The sequence below is a fragment of the Colobus angolensis genome, unplaced genomic scaffold, assembly GCF_000951035.1.
Source record: "Colobus angolensis palliatus isolate OR3802 unplaced genomic scaffold, Cang.pa_1.0 Scaffold109, whole genome shotgun sequence".
Lineage (NCBI taxonomy): Eukaryota > Metazoa > Chordata > Mammalia > Primates > Cercopithecidae > Colobus > Colobus angolensis.
The window spans coordinates 445,279-464,387 of NW_012111919.1; the positions used below are offsets into that span (position 1 = coordinate 445,279).

A 19,109-nucleotide genomic window follows, 5' to 3' on the forward strand; every position below is an offset into this window, starting at 1 on the left:
GACCGCGCCCCCCGCCGGAAGCGGCTGGTTCGGGCCTGTGCTGGGGCTACGAAGTTCCGGTCCAGGTCTCCTACCTCGGGCTTGTTCGCTGGCGGCGTCGGAGCCGAGCTGGACTGGTCAGGTGAGAGGCACGCAGGCGCCGTCCCACGGGCCAGTCCCGCCGTGGCAGTGGCCGGCCCGTGGGGCAAGGACGGGTCCTTGCGAGGGCAAGGAGTGCGCCAGCCCGCGCGGCTCAGCCCCTCTCTCTTCCGCAGGATGATCACGGACGTGCAGCTCGCCATCTTTGCCAACATGCTGGGCGTGTCGCTCTTCTTGCTTGTTGTTCTCTATCACTACGTGGCCGTCAACAATCCCAAGAAGCAGGAATGAAAGTGGCGCTTTCTCTGCCCCAGGTAACGGCCCGGGGCTGTAGTGCCCAGCCCCCAGAGCTGAGTGGCGAGGCCGCGCCAGGGGTAGCAGGGTTCGAAACTTTCAATCAGAAAGTGTCGGGCCAAGCCTGATACAGTCCAGAACTGGTCCCCTTTATCTGCACAGAGTAGAGAGCGCGCTGTCCCCTCCCCGTAAACTGTTTCCTGCTAGAATGGGAGTGGGTTTCCTAACCCTCACAGTCCCCATCTTGTCCTCAATAGGTAGATGCCCAAGTTGGGAGTATAGTTGTAAGGAGGCACTGACACCGGTAGGAACGAAGGTACCGAGGGTACCATCCAAGTGTAAGGATTTGGGCTCTTAAATAGCTCCCACTTTCCCCAGGTTGTTTAGACCTTATTTGGGCAGAATGTTTTTGGTGAGGGGGTGACAGATGTAGAATTCTGTTTCCATGTTCTGAGGCCAGGGGTTGGCTGCTGACCCAAGCTACAGAGAAGGAAGAGGGGGGCTTTGGAGCCAGCCTTAAGTGTGGGTCACAAGTATAAAGGGAATATGGATAGACGTTACTTCCTGAAGGATTCCCCGGAGGAAAGCTGCAGCATTTTCCTTACCTCAGGTCTTTCCCCCTCTTTTCTAGGGTTCCAGGACATAGTCTGAGGCAAGATGGAGGGTATGAGGGGCCTTCACACTTCACTTCATCCCTTCTACCCATCACAACATACAAAGCAACTACACCTGGATTTTTCCAAACAACTTTTATTTCCTCAAAGTCTTCCTTAATCCCATGGAACAAGAAACTGCCACTGAATAGGGCCCAGCATAGGGGCTTGCTTTTCTACTCCCTCCCCCCAATATAAAAATATAGATTTTTTTTTTTGTGGTCCCAAAATCTTGTGCTGTGGAGGGAAGGAAGGGGTGGCAGGTCCCTGTTTTGTTCTGTCTCAAGGTGCTGCTCTTTAATGCTTTGAACAGCTTGGCTGGCATTCCAAGGACTTAACGGCTGTCACATGGAATCAGTGGCCTGGAGGGGAACTAGCATATTTCCCACGTGTTACCCCATCTTGGGGCTATATCTTGGGCTTCAACATAAAGGCATTATCAGACCCGGGGAGAAATAGTGAGTGGGGGAGATTTAGGGACAAAACAAACCTCAGGTTGGCCCAAGGGACCCCCGCTGTAACAATTCCAGAATGGGGAGTCAGACAGACTACCGGATATAGAAGAAAAGGCAGGGGCAGAGCGGGGCCGTGGGGGCCTGGCCTGAGGCAGCCTGCAACAGAGAAGAGAGAGGAATCAGGGCTATGAAAACTCTGCTCCTCTACTATTCTGCTAACCAGGGGCTGGAAAGTGAAAGAAGTGGAGCAAGATGAAGATGGGTAAGGATGGGCAAGTTGGTTACTGCACAGTGGTCTCTTGCTGGAACCAGCCAGCTCCTAGGCCTTAGGCCCTAACTAAAAGTTGTTTTCTTTTCCTTTGGATTGAAGACTGTGGCCATGGTGGGGGAAAAAAAAATCAGGGACTAGATTCTTAATGAAAGTACATTTAGTCTTAGTGCTCAAAAGGAGTAGGGAAGGCAGAAAATTATTCTGAATGACAGAAATGGAAATGAGGGGACAGAAGTGAGGGGTGGGGTGAGGGACTGGACCCAAGTGCTCACCCTGGTTTAGCAGAGCAGGGTCCTGGCTACAGCTCACTGCTCTCCCTGGTCCGGGGGGTAGGGGATGTGGGGCCTGAAGAGCCTTTCATCCCTCTGCGAGTCGGCGGTGAGCCCCGGCCCAACCTGGGCCTAGCCTGTGTGGACAGGGTTTGTGCTAAGAGGCTGGATTCTTCCATGAGTTTTTTGCTTTTAGTTTGCTTCTAGAGTTTCCATGCATTAGAGTGTTGTAATATAGGGATCAGTAGAGGTACTGGGACATTGAATTCTAGCTGAGAGGGTGAGGCACGATAATAGCCAGAGAAGTCCTGGATTCAGTCCATGACTGTGCACTCCAAGTCTATAACTAGGGGTGGCAAACAGATCCAGCATTTAACTGCCATGGCTACACCATGACTAAGGTCTGGGTGAGTAGAGAAACACTGTGTAGAAAGATAGTGAGGGTTGGTAGACCTCTCTCAGAGCCCTCTATGCCTCAGCCCCTGCCAGAGCAGTGTACACTTCACCCATCCAGTCAGCTTCTGCCTATACTCAACTTTACCTAGCATGGGGATCTGGACTGAATCGGAGTTGGTGGCAGGGCTGTTCCTAGCAGCAGCAACCAAATGTGTTACCTGGGGAATCCGGGACCCCTCCTGGCGGAAACTCTCCTCGGGCAGGTCTGGGCAGAAAGAGAGGAGAAGCTAAGGGCAGGGGCAGGGAAAGCCAAAGCTAGCAGGCTGAAGTTGGGGTATATCTGGCAGGGACAGGTTGAAAGCAAGCAAATGACCTGGCTGATGGGGATGGTGGAGGGCAGGAGGGGGACTGGACAGACAGGCACTCAGGCACCAGAGAAGCTCTCTGATGTGGCCAAGCGTAGAGGCAGTAAAGCAGTGCTGAGCATTTTCCCTCCCACTACCCAGAGGAACAGTGCCTTGCTGGGTTCTGCCAGAGTAGTTGTGCTGAAGACCCAAAAATATTACCTGCAATCGAGTCTTGATGCAGGGTATCCGAGCTCCAGTCCCTAGCAGACCTTTCTCGATTACCATGACAGCCTCTGGTTTGTCCCCGGAGAACAAGAGTGAGCAGCCGCTCCCTAGGGAACAGAGGAAACTAATCAGGGTAGGGGTCACAGAGAAGAGGAGGTAACTTCCAAAGGGTCAGGGTTTCTCAACCTTGGCACATTGACATTTTGGATGGAATAATTCTTTATCGTGGGGAGTACTCTTGTGCATTGTAGGATGTTTCCTCTAAACAATATATGCTGTTTCCTCATCTCTCCCCTCAGTGTAATAACCAAAAATGTCTCCAGATGTTGCCTGGGCAGCAAACTCACCCCTGGTTGAGGCTCTAATCTGGTCCAAGGGGTGGAGCAGCAACTCCAGGCTAGAATCGGAATGCACCCAAGCTTAAATCCTGTGTCAATTTATAGGCCGCAGGGCCTACCCCAATCATATGTTTAGCATTTGAGGATCAAGTCAGCTCTACCCAGGACTGGTGGGTTCAGTGCTACCCATTGAGGAGAGTAGACAGGTTGGGAGTAGGGGTCTTTGAGTGAGGTAGAACATGTTGGACTACAATCTTAAAATCATTCCCATCCATTTCTTTATACAGCTGGGTCTGTAATTTAAAGGAGAAGAGATGGCTTAAGTTTTGTGTGAATGATACGGCTACACACAACATTTAGCAGTGTTGACAGGAGAAAGACCTGTCATGCTTTTTTCATTCTCCTGTTTTGTCTAATGTTGCCCAGCTCCTGGAGTCAGGGAATTTGCATAAGTAGCACTTTGCAGGTAGACAAAAAGTCCTCAGGTTCTTCAACTGTAAAAATGAGGATTAAATGAGATTAAATGTGTAGAGCAGTGCCTGGCACATAGTAAATGTTCAATAAATGTTAACTATTGTTTTATTACACAAAGACATTAATCAATTCCAGCTTCCTATACAAAGGCACCAGTGTTAGAGGTTTAGGATACCAAGAGGATAACTGATGCCCCTGGTCTCCCAACTAGGCTTAAAGAACCTGGGCTGGCCATGGAGGAGGCTGGCAAACCCAGATTTCAGTGGCAGCGGGTACAGACCTGGTATGTTGAGTGAATCGGGCAGTAGACAGGAGCCCAGCTTGTGTGAGGAGGCCGGGCCAGAACTAGTAGGAGCTGGGGATAGAGCAAGGCTGCCTGCAGGACGATGGGTCAGTGGCTGCTGCCGCCATCTCCTGTCCTGGCTTCGGGGCTCTGAGTGGAAGAGATACAAGCAGATAAAAGGGCAAATAAGTGGGGCACTATGAGGCAGCCTTCACTGACTTGCTGGCTTCCCTGGTCAAAAGATGCCATTTTTCAAGCTTGTCATCAGACCCACATCCATCTCCTGAAGTAACTATTAATATAAGATGGGTAGAAAAATCTACTGTTTATTACAGTTATCCATTCTCCACCAGCCTTCATCCTGCCAGTTTGTTGTTGTTGTTTGATAAAAGGTTTCCACTCTGTCACCCAGGCTGAAGAAGTGTACAATGGCACGATCATGGCTCACTGCAGCCTCAACCTCCCAGGCTCAGGTGATCCTCCTACCTAGCCTCCTGAGTAGCTGGCACTACAGGTGCACACCACCATGCTCAGCTAATTTTTGTTTTTTTGTTTTGTTTTTGAGATGGAGTCTTGCTCTGTCGCCCAGGTTGGAGTGCAGTGGTGCGATCTTGGCTCACTGCAACCTCCTCCTCCTGGGTTCAAGCGATTCTCCTGCCTCAGCCTGGGCAGGAGAGTAGCTGGGATTATAGGCGCGTGCCACCATGCCTGGCTAATTTTTGTATTTTTAGTAGAGATGGGGTTTCACCATGTTGGTCAGGCTGGTCTTGAACCCCTGACCTTGTGATCCGCCTGCCTTGGCCTCCCACAGTTCTGGGATTACAGGTGTGAGCCACCACACCCAGCCTAATTTTTGTATTTTTAGTAGAGACGGGGTTTTGCCATGTTGCCTAGGCTGGTCTTGAACTCTTAGGCTCAAGAGATCCACCCACCTTGGCCTCCCAAAGTATTGGGATTACAGGTATGAGCCACCGCACCTGGCCCAGTTCATTCTTTTGGCAAAGAAGTTAGTGAGCTTGGCTAACACAGATTTCCTTGGTTCCCCTCTTACCACTAATTGCTTCTCTTCCAGCTGTTCTTCCTGCCCCTTAAATGTCAAGTCTTCCCCCATCATTGTGTCCTTGAGCCTCTCTTGCTCTACTTACTCTTAAACTCCCAAGTCAGTCTCTTGCCCTTTTCTCCTGAAATCCAGCTCTAATTGTCCACTGGAAATTTCTTCCTAAGAAAGTCCCCTTGACAAAACAAAACTCATTCTCTCCCTTTCTTTCATTCTCCCTGTCTTCATGCAAAACCCAACAGCTAGAAACTTGTTTCATCTTCCTACTCCTCCTTAGATTTGCATTTGTGTAATCAAATCCTACAATTCTATCTCTGCATTCACCTGACTTCTCTTTTCTTTTGGAGACAGGGTCTCACTCTGTCACCTAGGCTGTAGTGCAGTAGCATGAACATTGCTCACTGCAAACTTGACCTCCTGCATCCCAAGTAGCTGGGACAACAGGCGCATGCCACCAAGCCCAGCTAATTTTTAAATTTTTTGTGGAGATGGAGTCTCACCATGTTGCCCAGGCTGGTCTGGAACTCTTGGGCTCAAGCGATCCTCCTCCCTCAGTTCCCAAAGTGCTGGGATTACAGGTGTGAGGCATTGCACTGGGCTTGAAGATCTTCTAAAGGATGAAGTCTAAACTTTTGAATACTACACATTCAAAGCCTTGCCCACTATAGTTCCAGTGTACACATCCTTAGTAGGATGCTGATTTGATTCTTCATACTGTCTGCTATAGACCCTATGGCTATTGGTTGGGTGTGGTTCCTCTGGAACTGTTAACTTTTCTAATGAAATCGTGACCATCTTTCATGTACCATCTCAAATGTTACCTCTCTGAAGCTTACTTGACCATTACAGGCAGCATTAATTGTTCTCTCCTCATTATCTTCATTCTTTGTTTGTGTGGCTAGTAGTTTATGGTTTCTGTTTAATTAAATTAGTATGTGTAAAGTACTTACAGGCACAGAGGACTCAATAAACATAAGCTAGTATTTTTTCTAACTGGAACTTGAGTTTCTTGGGAGTAGGGACTTTGTTGCCTCTAACACTATATATCACAGTGCCTGTAAAATACTGCCTGAAAAACCAGAGACCTTTATCAATGTTTTGTTTACTTGAACAGCAGACACCCACTGTACACCATGAGCTGGATCAATCATCTCTGGGAGTCTAAAGCATACAGTTATATCCTTTGGGGCAGCTGTCTCTGGTCCACTCATGTCTAGAGACTTAAACTACTACAAGTTCTGAAGGGTGGGGCCCAGGGGGGGCAGATGGTAAATGGATGGGGTGGGGAGGCTTGCAGCTTTGGCATGTCCTTCCTCATCACAGAGGAACAGCAGGTGCCAAATGCTCTCAAACCGATGGACTATTAACTTTTCATAGAACTGAATTCACCAGAGGTGCCAGCATGCCAACTGACTGTTAATAAACGTGTTGGATATGAAAATCCTGTAACTTAAGAAGTGACAGTAACTTCATCTTCCCAGCCACACTGGGAATTAGCAGGCAGTGACAATACTTTTGAAAGGTCCAAGCCAGGTCAGGCATGGTGGCTCACACCTGCAATCCCAGCACTTTGGGAGGCCGAGGCAGGCGGATCACCTGACGTCGGGAGTTCAAGACCTGCCTCACCAATGTGGAGAAACCCCGTTTCTACTAAAAATACAAAAAATTAGCCAGGCATGGTGGTGGGCACCTGTAATCCCAGCTACTCCAGAGGCTGAAGCAGGAGAATCACCTGAACTCGGGAGGCGGAGATTGCAGTGAGCTGAGATGAGCCACTGCACTCTAGCCTGGGAGACAGAGTGAGACTGTGTCTCAAAAAAAAAAAAAAGATTTCAAAACAAAATGGTAAAAAAAAAAAATCTGAATGGAAAAAAAACCTACTTGTACGAATAAAGAAGAAAGGGAGAGATCTCAGGATGGAAGCTACTATGAGGAGATATGCTGGGTACCAATTATAGGTTAAGACGGTGGTCAAGAGTCAAAAACGCCAGGCACAGTGGCTCACGCGCCTTGGGAGGCTGAGGCGGCTGGATCACTTGAGTCTGGGAGCTTGAGATCGGCCTGGGCAACTTGGCAAAGCCCCGTCTCTACTTAAAAAAAAAAAACAAAAAAATTAGGTGTGGTGTGCACCTGTAGGCCCAGCTACTAGGGAGGCTGAGGCTGGAGGATCACTTGAGCCAGGGACACAAAGGTTGGAGTGAGCTGTGATCACGCCACTGCACTCCAGCCTGGGTGACTGAGTGAGACTGTCTCAAAAAAAGAATCAGAAACAACCAGATGTTAGGGGGCTAGTGAGAGTTGGCACAGGTTGCCAATAGGATAACAGAAATCGAGACTTGTGTGGCCATAGTCAAATAACCTAAAACGTTAGCTACCACCAATGACAGAGATAGTCTAGGGCCCAAATCCAAGTAATTCTGTGACTAAAATGGATGTCAGGATGATGTCCAGTTGACAGTGCACAGTAGGCAGAAATCATGAACTTGATAGAGGAAATAGTTTAGATAATTTGAGAAATATCTACACACAGAGGCATGCTAAAACCGTATTAAGGGACAAACCTTCACCCTACCCCAGGAAAGGGTAAAAGCAAGCGTGAAAGAAAGAGCAAGAGTGCAAGAGTGACGTCATCAGCTCTGCTTCCAGGGGTTATGAAGTGGTATCTTATGGTAACCAGCCAGATGTTCCATTTTGGGGGTGGTAGGATAGTACTGGGCAAAGGTCTGAGAGGCCTGAGGAGAGACTGATCTCCCCTTGAATTAGTCAGAATGGGTGTTCTAAGGTCTCACCATTTACAGCAGCAGTTATTTGACTTGTGCCAAGACCCTGTGTGTCATCCTCCCTGAACATCTTTGGAACTGTCCTTTCATGTAGCACTCCAGATCTCAGTGAATCCCTGGGACAATCACAGACCTGATTTATGTCCTCTGAGGGGTAGAAAGGTGAGACAAGCATTCATTTGGTTCCCAACTTCTTGCTTTTTATTCATTCAACAAATACTTGCTGATCGCTAAGTGCCAGGCACAGGACTAGGTGCTAAGGGCGTAAGTACATGTGTTAGGAGACACTTCCTGAAGCTTTTGTTCGCAGTGGAAAAAGTAGCCTTAAAGCCCTCTTAATTCCTCTGTCTTCTACCATCACTGAATCCTGCACTTCTCTTTCTAATACTTATCTCTCCTTTCCAGACGCTGGTACTGGCTCTGGTCATCTCACCTCCCGTTTCCTGTCCAATATGTACAGTTCATAGACAGTGTCTTACACAGTCTTAGGTTTATTCCCATTCGTGGACACACACAATTGTTGCCATTGTCTCAGTTAAGCTCATAATCCTTGTTCTCAAGACATTTCAGCTAATTCTCTCTTCACCTAATCTCCTTGGTGATGGGCTTGGCCTTTTGCATATCCACCTAGGTATACATGCTTTTTGTCCTCTCCACCCACCAGCTCTGTTCCTGCTCCTGGCTGTCATTTCTCACTTTGGGAATCTTTCTGTCAAACTATTGGCTACCTATTTTTCAAATTATTTCTTAACTGAACATTATTTGGTAATTACTCTTGTGTTTATCTACCAGTAGTTCCCCAAAACCCCAGGATGTTTACAGTGTGTGTGCGCTCTCATGTTGTATTTACTGCCCTGTTTCCCCTATTAAGTTTCAAGTCAATCAACCAGGAATTACTTGGTACTGACTGTGCATATTTTCTATTGGTAGGGGGAAGTAACAGAGAAATAGAATACATGTCCTTCACCTCAAGGAGCTCAATGCAGTGTTGTGCACTGGAAGTGGGGCAGGGAGGATGTCAATAAAATAGTGATTAAAAAGTGCCTAGCCAGGTGCAGTGGCTCACGCCTGTAATCCCAGCACTTTGGGAGGCCGAGGTGGGTGGATCGCCTGAGGTCAGGAGTTTGAGACCAGCCTGACCAACATGGAGAAACCCTGTCTCTACTAAAAATACCAAAAAAATTAGCCGGGCATCAAGGCGCATCCCTGTAATCCCAGCTACTCAGGAGGCTGAGGCAGGAGAATCACTTGAACCTGGGAGGCGGAGGTTGTGGTGAGCCGAGATCGCGCCATTGCACTCCAGCCTGGGTAACAAGAGCGAAACTCCATCTCAAAAAAAAGCCTAGATGGGCACAATGGTTCATGCCTGTAGTCCCAGCACTTTGTGAGGCTGAGGCGGTGGATCGCCTGAGGTCAGGCGTTCGAGACCAGCCTGGCGAACATAGTGAATCCCCGTCTCTACTAAAAATACAAAAAATTAGTTGGGCGTGGTGGTGGGTACCTGTAATCCCAGCTACTTGGGAGGTTGAGGCAGGAGAATCGCTTGAACCCAGGAGGCAAAGGTTGCAGTGAGCTGAGATTGCACCACTGCACTCCAGCCTGGGTAACAGAACGAAACTGTCTCAAATAAAAAAAAAAAGAGGGGCCTAGAATATTCCAGTGACAACCTAGAAAAGGCTCTTTACTATTTCCCTTTGTAGTGAGGAAAGAACTTAGGATGCTGATGAAGGAATTCCCAGGAACTGAGTTAAGAGCTAGAAGAGGCTGACCAAAAAAGAAAGAGGTTGGCTGCAGTGGCTCACACCTGTAATCCTAGCACTTTGGAAGGCTGAGGTTGGTGGATCACCTGAGGTAAAGAGTTCAGGACCAACCTGGCCAACATGGCGAAACCCCATCTCTACCAAAAATACAAAAATTAGCTGGGCGTGGTGGCGGGTGCCTGTAATCCCAGCTACTCAGGAGGCTGAGGCAGGAGAATCGCTTGAACCCAGTGGGTGGAAGGTTGCAGTGAGCTGAGACTGCACCACTTCACTCCAACCTTAGTGAAAGGGTGAAACTCTGTCTCAAAAAAAGAAAGGAAAAGAAATAGAAGAACTTTATGTAGATTTACCATGGGAAACTAGGCATACTGGAGCATGAGAAGATATAAGTTGGAATAGCTGTGCAATCTTGGAGAAACCATTCTTAAATAGCCTCAGTTTCCTTGTTGGAAAAATGGAAACACCATCCATCCCATAGGGTCCTTGTGAGGATTAAATGAAATTTATATATGTGGTATTATCTTGTTCACTGTTAAATGCTATGTAAATATAAGGCATTATTATTACTTTATTTTTCAAACACAGTGCAGAAGTGTCCTTTCCTGATGAAGATAGACTCTCAAACAATGGGGCTTGGAATACAAGCAGATAATCAAGTTGCCTGTCAGGGACAGAATATCTCAATGGTCACAGCTGGAAGGACCATCACCCTCTCCTCCATGGCTTCTCTCACTAGCAGTCAGATTTACACAGCCACTGACACAGCACATGTCTGGTCTGTACCAATAGCTAGGGTGCAAGCTAGGAAAAGCTAACAAGGATGAATATGCTGCAAGACTTAGCCCCAGCTGACAAGCCTGTATACTCTGGGCAAGATTTCTGTAGTGCAGAGGCCAGTACAATATTGATTTGTGGTTTCCAGAAGTGGCACTACAACAATCTCTTCCCCTTTGCAATCCAGGTTACTCCTGTTAATTTCCTCTTTTTCCCTAAAGGCCCATCTGTTTCTGGTATATAATTTTGACCCAGAATCTTATCAGGCAGGGTTTCATTAGGCAAAACCCAGGGGGGTACTAATGGACAGTTAAGCAGCTGTGCTCAGTGCTGGAAAGAGCTAGACTGCTGCATTTTATACCTAGAAAAGAAATTGTCTGCAGTTGTTCCATTTTTCTTTGGAAGAGTTAGAATCCCTCTGATATCACTTTCTTTTCTTTATTTGAGGCAGAGTCTTGCTCTGTTGCCCAGGCTGGAGTGCAGTGGTACGATCTTGGCTCACTGCAACCTCCGCCTCCTCGGTTCAAACGATTCTTCTGCCTCAGTTACCTGAGTAACTGCGATTACAGGTGTGCACCACCATGCCTGGCTAATTTTTGTATTTTTAATAGAGACGGGGTTTTGCCATGTTGGCCAGGCTGTTCTTGAACTCCTGGCCTCAAGTGATCTGACTGCCTCAGCCTTCCATAGTGCTGGGATTACAAGAATGAGCCACCACTGTGCCCGGCCTGATACCACTTTCTTAGTGAGCTCTGAAGCCAGGAACAATTTTAGCCCATAAAGACCACAGATAAGATTCCCCATCATTCTGTAGTGCTGCAATTTGGATTCTCAGGACATTCCCTTAACTGCCCCCATGAAGACAGACTGACATTATCCTTGATGTGGAGGCTCCGTGTCCTGTTTGGCACTGCTTCAGCTAGTGTTTCATCCTTGGAAACTTCCCTGGCTCCTAGCATGCACTAAAGCCCAGATACCCAGACTTCCCCCTCTGGCCACACACAATACCACTCTGGAATCATGCCGCAGGGAACACCAAGGTCGTAGGAGAGGCCACAGGTTCTGCTACAAACTAATTTTATTGATTCACCCCTTGGTCCTGGGCCAAGAGTATATCTTCAAGCTCTTACTTCCCCCAGCAGTGCCCCAGACAACCAAACACATGTTGCAGGGGCTCCCAGACTGGCTTACCTCTGACGGGGCCCAGCACCCGGTGGGTGACCTTTTGGGTACTAGAGCTCAGGCCTGGCAGCCCTGCAGGCCGACTGCCATGAAAAGGAAAGCTGGGGGAATTCTTCATCTGTGGAGAATTTTGTTGGCTGCTGCTGCTACCACCAGCACTTGTGCCAGTGCTAAAACTTCGTGCCCGGCTCAAGGTGTTTTCGGAGCAGGAAACAGGCAACCCACTGCAAAGAAGCAGATGCCAGTTAAACCTGGGCCAGGAAGGTTGTGTCCTAAGGCTTTCCCTAGGATCTGCTGCTCAGTAAAGCTTCACCTCTGGGGTAAAAAGGTACAGGGACCCATTCCAAGGGAGAAGTGGGGAATTCATGTCTGTGGATGAAGTATCTATCTAGGGAATACCAGCTAATCTCAAAATGTCATAACAGCCATCCCTGGGCAGCTTTATCTCCCAATGAATTTTCCCCCTACTGCCTTGGCACTGACCCTTGAACTCCCTTCAGTCAGTCATTCACAACTGTTGGAAGCTGAGGCCTGCCCCACTGCAATTATATTTGATTCTGTGCAGGGCTCTGCAGCAGTGAATCCCTAGCCTGATACTCAGATCTCTTAGAGGTATGTAACTCAGAGTAAAAGGGAAAAGGATCCCATTCTCAAAAAATAAACTAATCTTACTAATTTTAATTTACCCTGGAAATATTTGCCATTTGGCACTTTAAGGAGGATGGAAAAGGAATATAAATCCCTTGGAACTCCTAGCTCTAGAGCCCTGTCCCACTGTCCTACCCTTTCTCCCTCCTATTTTGCTGGCCTTACTTGTGACTTTTGGGTGGAGTTCGAGGGCCCCTCTTCTTGCTGACACCCACATTCAGAGTGCTGCTTAGGCCTCGGCTGTTGCGTACATGTTTCAGCATCCAGGCCCGTAGATTAGTAAGGCTGCTGTGCTCTGACAGTACAATTCGAGGCCATGGATTACATTCCGCCATGTCCAGAGCTGCGATGGCCATAGCTCGTCCCACCTGTGGGGTAGTCCAGTTTGGCTCAGCATGCTGGTCCTCCCATCCAGGCTGCTACCTTGGGGTGGGTACACAGCACAGTGGAAGGGAAGGAGGGGCCAGACCTATACTTTGCTCATTGGATGCCCTAACCTTTGGGCCCAGGCTGTTTATTGCAAATGGATTTGGAGCTGTTCCCTAAACTACCACCAATTTGGGGGCCCTCTTCCATTATGAGGGGCAGGGTGTGTCCTTTCTGGCTGGCACCATGAAGGAATTCTCCTAGCAGGAAAGGGGTTTGAATCCCTTCTGTAACCTGCAGCTCTTTCTGCTCTATTTTTTTTTTTTTTTTTTTGAGACGGATTCTTGCTCTGTCGCCCAGGCTGTAGTACAGTGGCGTGCAATCTCAGCTCACTGCAATCTCTGCCTTCCAGGCTAGAGTGATTCTCCTGCCTCAGCCTCCCGAGCAGCTGGGACTATAGGCATGTGCCACCATGCCCAGTTAATTTTTGTATTTTTAGTAGAGATGGGGTTTCACCATATTGGCTAGGCTGGTCTTGAACTCCTGACCTCAGGTGATCTGCCTGCCTCAGCCTCCCAAAGTGGTGAGATTACAGGCATGAGCCACCGCACCCGGCCAGTTCTATTAGGATAATGGGAGTCATCAAGACCACTGCAGTCAGGGTGCTTTTGAGCCCAGGAATTAATAAACCCAATAGAATGAGAAAGACAAGCCCAGAGGCAAAGAATCTGACTCAGAGGTGCTAGGGGATTCTCTGTGACGTGGGGTCAGATACAGTGCCTGTTCATCCTTTCAATACTATTATAGTCATAGTTATGTTCCTGTTAACTGAGGAAAATAACCATAGTGGTGAGAGGGCCATAGTGATGAATATCTCTTCAAAGGACCTTAGAGTCAGGCATTAGGAGCGAAGGCCTTTCCAGGCTATAAGGTTTCTCCCTTTTCCCACTTACACCATGTATTCATACCTGCTCAAATAGTTCCACAGTGTATCTGTAGGGGAAAGCCGGCGGGGGAGGGGGGCTGGCACGCCCATTGTCATGGCAGGCAGCAGGGATGCTGTTTACTGAGCGTCCAGTGTTGTAGTTGCATTCAAGTGTGTAGCTAAGACATAAAGACCTTTATCAATGTCCCGCCTGAACAGATATCAGGACAGAACCACAGAGAACAGCTTATGTGATCTAAGGAGGCAATCACTTGGAAAAAAGTGAACACAAATGAAAGTGCTAATAATCCATAGCAACTAGCAGCTGACCCTGGTACTGTACCATATACCCAGGGAGTCCCCCAAAAATAGAGTCCTAGACTAAAGACAATAATGCTAATTGTGAGGTTCTCTTTTAAGAAGACTCAGGTGGTCCCCTCCCTCTCAAACACCCTGAACCGGGTGTTGTTTTCTTTTTTTTTTTGAGACGGAGTTTCGCTCTTGTTGCCCAGGCTGGAGTGCAATGGCGCGATCTTGGCTCGCCACAACCTCTGCCTCCCAGGTTCAAGCGATTCTCCTGCCTCAACCTCCTGAGTAGCTGGGATTACAGGCATGCGCCACCACACCAGGCTAAGGTGTTTTCTTTAGGGAAGCTATTTCATCAACTATATCTCAGCTTCCACCCAACCTGTGGATTATCCCTGAGGCTTTGTAGATTGCAACACGGCCGCTTCCCTCTTTAGACTGGCCATCTCTACGGTCTCGGGCATACATATTCTTCTCTGAGAAATTGCAGCCCTGGAAGTCGAAGTGGGCTGAGTTCAAGGAGATAAGCTTTGGATACAGCATGTTTTCCACCTGTTTGGGGAAGAAAAGTCAACTCAGAAGGAAAGACAGAAGGGACAAGGGGCAAGGAAGAGATGGCAAGTATGCGACCATGTGACTTAATACACAGCAGATACCATCACAACCATTAACAGTAATCAGTGCTGCTTGAATTCTCAGTTTGACATTACTTCTAGGTGTTGGGAAGCAATTCTTTTTTTTTAAAGCTTTTAGCTTCTTCCCTCCAACCACGCAAAATTTTCCTTCTCTGGATTCCTAGACTCTAGCGAAGACTATAATGCAGTTAGCTTGACCCTTAAAAAAAGGTCATGATGTAAAAATTGAGACATAAGCCCTCTGTGCCATCTCTTCTTGACCCTTCAAAGCTTTTTCAGAGGTAGTCTACACAGGCCTTCCTGCCAGAAGGCTACCTAAGGCTATCTTCCCTCTGTTCATGGCCCAACCCCATCTCCTAACCTGCAACATCTCGCACACTCACATGACATTCTTAGGACTCCCACCTGGGTGCTCTCATCACTAAAGCTGTTTCCGTACATGAAGCAGCCCCTTTTGGAAGCATGTCCATGCAGGTCCACATAGTAAGCAACGCCACTCTCTTTGGGGGGGATGGTGTCAGGGGCTAGCTCTTCAAGCGCTGCAGACTGTTGTGGCATAATCCACACACTGTTGAGCTTCTGTTCTGCTGGCTCTGTTTGTTTCCAGGCTTCAGCATTATCCATGTCAGCTGAGTGCCCACACTGAGCTTCATTTTGGAGATTGTTGGCTTTCTCCAGGTCAGAAACAGGAGCATCAGGAGGGAGACAGGGACTGGGCTGGTGCTCAGAGGAACTCTGGGAGTTTAGACGAGAGTGCACATGGTGGTAGAGAAGCACAGCTTTGGCCCCATAGATGGCTGGGTGCAGGATGGCATCAGGCTTCAGGTACTGACGGTTCAGATTCACTCCACGTGAGTCTGTGCTGTAGGAAAACAAGGACTGAAGCAGGTCCTAGAGGACTGGGCCAGTGAAGGAGACACTAGTGTAGATGAGAAGGAGACCACAGGAGACTGACTTATCAAATGTGAGACTGAAGCTGCGTTAGGAAAGAAAGAATTGATGACAGGGCCTCTCTTTGATCTGCTGTCACCCTTACCCCATAGAACCCTAAGGAGCTTCCTCAGGGTAGCTGCCTCCACCCAGATGGGCCTGCAGTCATCCTAGTTTGGTTCCTTTCTGGGAGTGCCACTAGATATGATCTCATGCTTTCTCAGGAAGATGAGATGGGCTTGCCTTTATTAGGGTGCAAGAGAACTGGGAACACAGGAGAAGCCAGAAGGCTGACAGAATTTCACCGAGATACAGGGCATGAGGGGGAATGGGAACAGTCCAGACAGGCTGGGGAAGCCACTTACCGGTAGTGTCCCCGAACCACACCATCAGGGTTCAACATGGGAATCAGCTTAAAGACGAAGAGGCGACGTAGGGTTTGGGCCCGGGGATCATCAGGTCGGAGGATGAAGTCCAGAAAGCCATTGAAGACAAAGCTAGATGGAGTCTCCCCTGGGTGTACTCTACTGCTTAAGAAGAATATCTGAGGTAGAGAGGAGAGCAGACATTAAGTCAGTTACACTATAGTTCTACTTTGACAGAATATGGGGGTTGTCATGGATGAGGCAGGAATAGCTGCTGGATTTCCAGTTGGCTGAGTCTGCAAGTGGAGCAGGGGCCATCACCCTTGCCACAAGCTGCCGGCAGAGGCCGTGTCCAAGATGCCTAGAGATAACATAGTCTTTAGCTATCAACAGTACCTGATGCTAGCCAAGGGCCAAAGAACTACCTTTATGCTATTTCCACTCACTCTCTTGCCTGCGAAACGGAATGGTCGAGGGGTGCTGGTATCAGGAAATAGCTGCTCTAGACGGGGCTCTCGATCTTCTCGAAGGCCATGGCAGGAAGTGATCGTCAGCAGATCTACACGAAGTCCATCCAGAGAATAGCAAAGGAGCTCCCGATGGTAATAGATGGTATCCAGGGGGCTACATGGAAAAAATAATTAAGCCAGGAGAAGTCCCTAAAGTCCTAGTAAGAGGTAGGCCTTGTCACCAGCCCAGGATTTGCAAAATCTGGTCCTTCACCTAACCTTTGGGGCCTTATAGTCCCTCACAATGTTAAATGAGGCTAAGGATTTGAGTGGGCTTACACTGCCAGAATGAAGAGTACAGGACAGGGTGAACTTGTTTTTCCCCAGTTTGTGCCTTCCTAGAATACTTCATGTAGTTGGAGTTGTTCTCCATGGGGGCAGATAAAAAAGGTGTACTGAGTCACATAGTGCTGGCTAAACTCTGGATAATTGATGGGAGTTGGGCTTCTAAGAGGTCTGAACTGGGCAGGTGAAAGAGTGGAGGGCAGGTGTTGATATGCTAAGATCAGGGTCATACAGAAACATAGTTTTCAAAGGTACCCGAAGTCCTGTCTGTACATTCTGTACAGAAAAAAGACTGATGAAAGTTTGGTTCAGAGCTCTAAGGGCAAATTCCAGATGTAGTGGAGGTGCTGTCTGATCCAGGACTGTGTGGCAGGAGTAAGAATGGGGCTGGCACCTGCTATGGCTGGGGTGGTTCTCCGGAAAGCGCTGGTCTAGCTGGTTTAGCAAATCCTGGCAGTCACTGTAGGAGAAGGGGTAGCAGAAGGCGAAGAAGGTGGTGGCCCCACGGCCCTCCAGGAAACGGTGAACAAAGGATAATACAAACTGTGTCTCTGTCATCTGAGGAGCAGAGGAGGAAGAGGGAGGGGCAACATGCCATTGTCAGAACTGAGCTCCTACTGGGACCACCAGGAACTGACCTCACACCCTTATCACCTTTACCAACTTCCCTCCCTCTGACACTTTCTATATGAAAAGTGGCTCCTTCTAGGCTTCCTGAGGTGGGGGCTCATCTTGGACTCCAGCTAACACTGGAGAAAAAGCTGATACTTAAACCTGTTGTCCCACCTGCCTCATACTTGTATCAAGGACAAAAACGCTTTACTTTCCTCTCTACTTTTAGCACCCAAGTCTTTCTTTCCTCCTCATGGAGAACTTACCTCAAAGGTGGGCCGGTCTCGAATGCGTTCCCAGCGTGGCCGGGTGGGCAGTGTGCGCACAAAGGGGGCCATGCCCTGGGAATACAGCTTGCTCTGCTTGTTCATGTTCATAATGTTGATCTTGATGAGTTTTCCTGGTGTTCCTCCCCGGACGCTGAAGTAGAACCATGACCTGAGGACCAGAGTAAGAGAGAGGTATGTGGAAGGGTTGGAGATAGCATCTGTGGGAGAGCTGGAGTCAGCCAAACTGGGACAGGGCTATTTGGCAAGGAGAAAGGAGGGAGGATGGGTCCGAAGAGGACAGGTAGCATGCTGCTATGAACAGGTAAGTCAGAGGGCTAACTGAAGCATGGGTTTGGAACCTTCTTCCACCCTCCATTTCGTTCCATATACCTGTTCCCATTCTCAAATTCCGTTTCAGCACAGTCTGGTCGGGTCCACACATTGAATTCATAGTCAGGGGAAGAGGCAATGCCACTGGTCAGGGCTGACGCCCCACCTCCTACCCCTTTCCCATCACTGGACAAAGATTTCACCTTCTCCACGTGGGCTAGATTCCCTGAATCAAAGCGAGAACTGAACAGCAATCCCCCACAGCGCAGCTCCATGGTGGGGCTGGGAAAGCATCCTCTTGCCCCGCTCTGGCCCTGAGAGCTGGGGAAAAACAGGGTTAGGTTAAAGAGGAAAGGGAAGAGTTTTCTGGGTATCTCTGGCTATTCTTAGGGAGTGCCCTATGAAACAAAAGGCTCTCTCCGTCTTAGAAAACACAGAAGTGGTCTTCCAGCAAAGGCCAAGAGAGAGCAGCACTTTGTACTTCAACACTAAGGGTTGTAAATGACCTAAAGGGACCACATTTTACTTTAGCTTGGCTGTTCCCAAATAAAACACAGTGGCTTAACTATGTTGAAAAACACTAAACTCTCAGCTGCTTTGCAGCCCAAAGATTAGAGAATATAATCAGAGAGGTCGGATTTCCCAAACCTAGCCAAGACACACTCACCACCATACATGGCCACCTTTAGAGATGGGCCGTTCTGGATCTCTGGCTCTGCACTCTCCAGCACAGAGCAGAGAGAGGAACGGAGGTTCTCAGTGTAAATGGGCAGTCCTCTCTCCAGCCTCTCTCCTCAAGTACTGAGCGGACATTCTCGTGTTGCTCCCCTGAGCCCTGTAAGGGCTGGTTCTTCTTTTTTTGTTCCTACCTTATGCCTAGTATGGAGGAAAATTATAACAGCGTGGTCTCTGCCAAGCCAAAGGCTACTGGGCTCACCTAGCGACATGAGCTCCATTCCAGCCAGGGCATGGGTATGTTTCCAAACCCTTCCGCCCCGTAAGCACTGCACCCTGCGAAAGCTACCCTAGTAGTTGTGGATGAGTAATGGGTGTTCTGAGCACCCCTAAAAGAGGTGGGCTGCTAGGGTACCACTCGGGGGCAGGAGGCTGGCTTCTCCACCCTCGACTCGCGGGGAACCGTTCACACGAAGCGGGCTTGTCCTGGGCAGGGTGGGACTGGGAGGCATGGGAGGGGTCGAGACGGACTCCCGCGGCAGGGGGTTGGGCAGGGAGGGCCTAGGAGTCAGAGGTGAGGCCACGGAGCTGCGCGGGGTCGGCACCGCGGAAGCCAGG

The 19,109-nt window shown here is 48.8% G+C and overlaps 2 protein-coding genes across 4 annotated transcripts in view; one reads left to right on the plus strand and one right to left on the minus strand.

Moving 5' to 3' along the window:
* Positions 1–6: 6 nt before the first annotated feature.
* The window catches only part of OST4 (oligosaccharyltransferase 4 homolog (S. cerevisiae)), a 20,197-nt gene continuing 1,094 nt past the window's right edge, over positions 7–19,109 (plus strand). The window contains exons 1-3 of one of the 3 annotated variants that reach the window (XM_011950042.1): positions 7–121; positions 255–392; positions 1,004–1,255. In XM_011950042.1, coding sequence (XP_011805432.1) covers positions 256–369 — 114 coding nt within the window. In that variant the 5' untranslated portion in view covers positions 7–121; position 255 and the 3' untranslated portion in view covers positions 370–392; positions 1,004–1,255. Of the gene's footprint in view, positions 122–254; positions 393–982; positions 1,256–19,109 lie in introns of those variants that run through there. The other 2 variants (XM_011950049.1, XM_011950056.1) reach the window with 2 other exon arrangements.
* AGBL5 (ATP/GTP binding protein-like 5) overlaps positions 1,105–19,109 on the minus strand; it is an 18,327-nt gene continuing 322 nt past the window's right edge. Inside the window, 15 exon segments of the mRNA XM_011950033.1 lie at positions 1,105–1,636; positions 2,024–2,157; positions 2,983–3,095; positions 4,081–4,233; positions 11,646–11,860; positions 12,450–12,652; positions 13,619–13,754; positions 14,264–14,433; positions 14,922–15,378; positions 15,812–15,990; positions 16,258–16,435; positions 17,000–17,163; positions 17,484–17,655; positions 17,877–18,137; positions 18,686–18,692. Of these exon segments, the coding sequence (XP_011805423.1) occupies positions 1,465–1,636; positions 2,024–2,157; positions 2,983–3,095; positions 4,081–4,233; positions 11,646–11,860; positions 12,450–12,652; positions 13,619–13,754; positions 14,264–14,433; positions 14,922–15,378; positions 15,812–15,990; positions 16,258–16,435; positions 17,000–17,163; positions 17,484–17,655; positions 17,877–18,091 (2,661 nt within the window). The 5' untranslated portion in view covers positions 18,092–18,137; positions 18,686–18,692 and the 3' untranslated portion in view covers positions 1,105–1,464.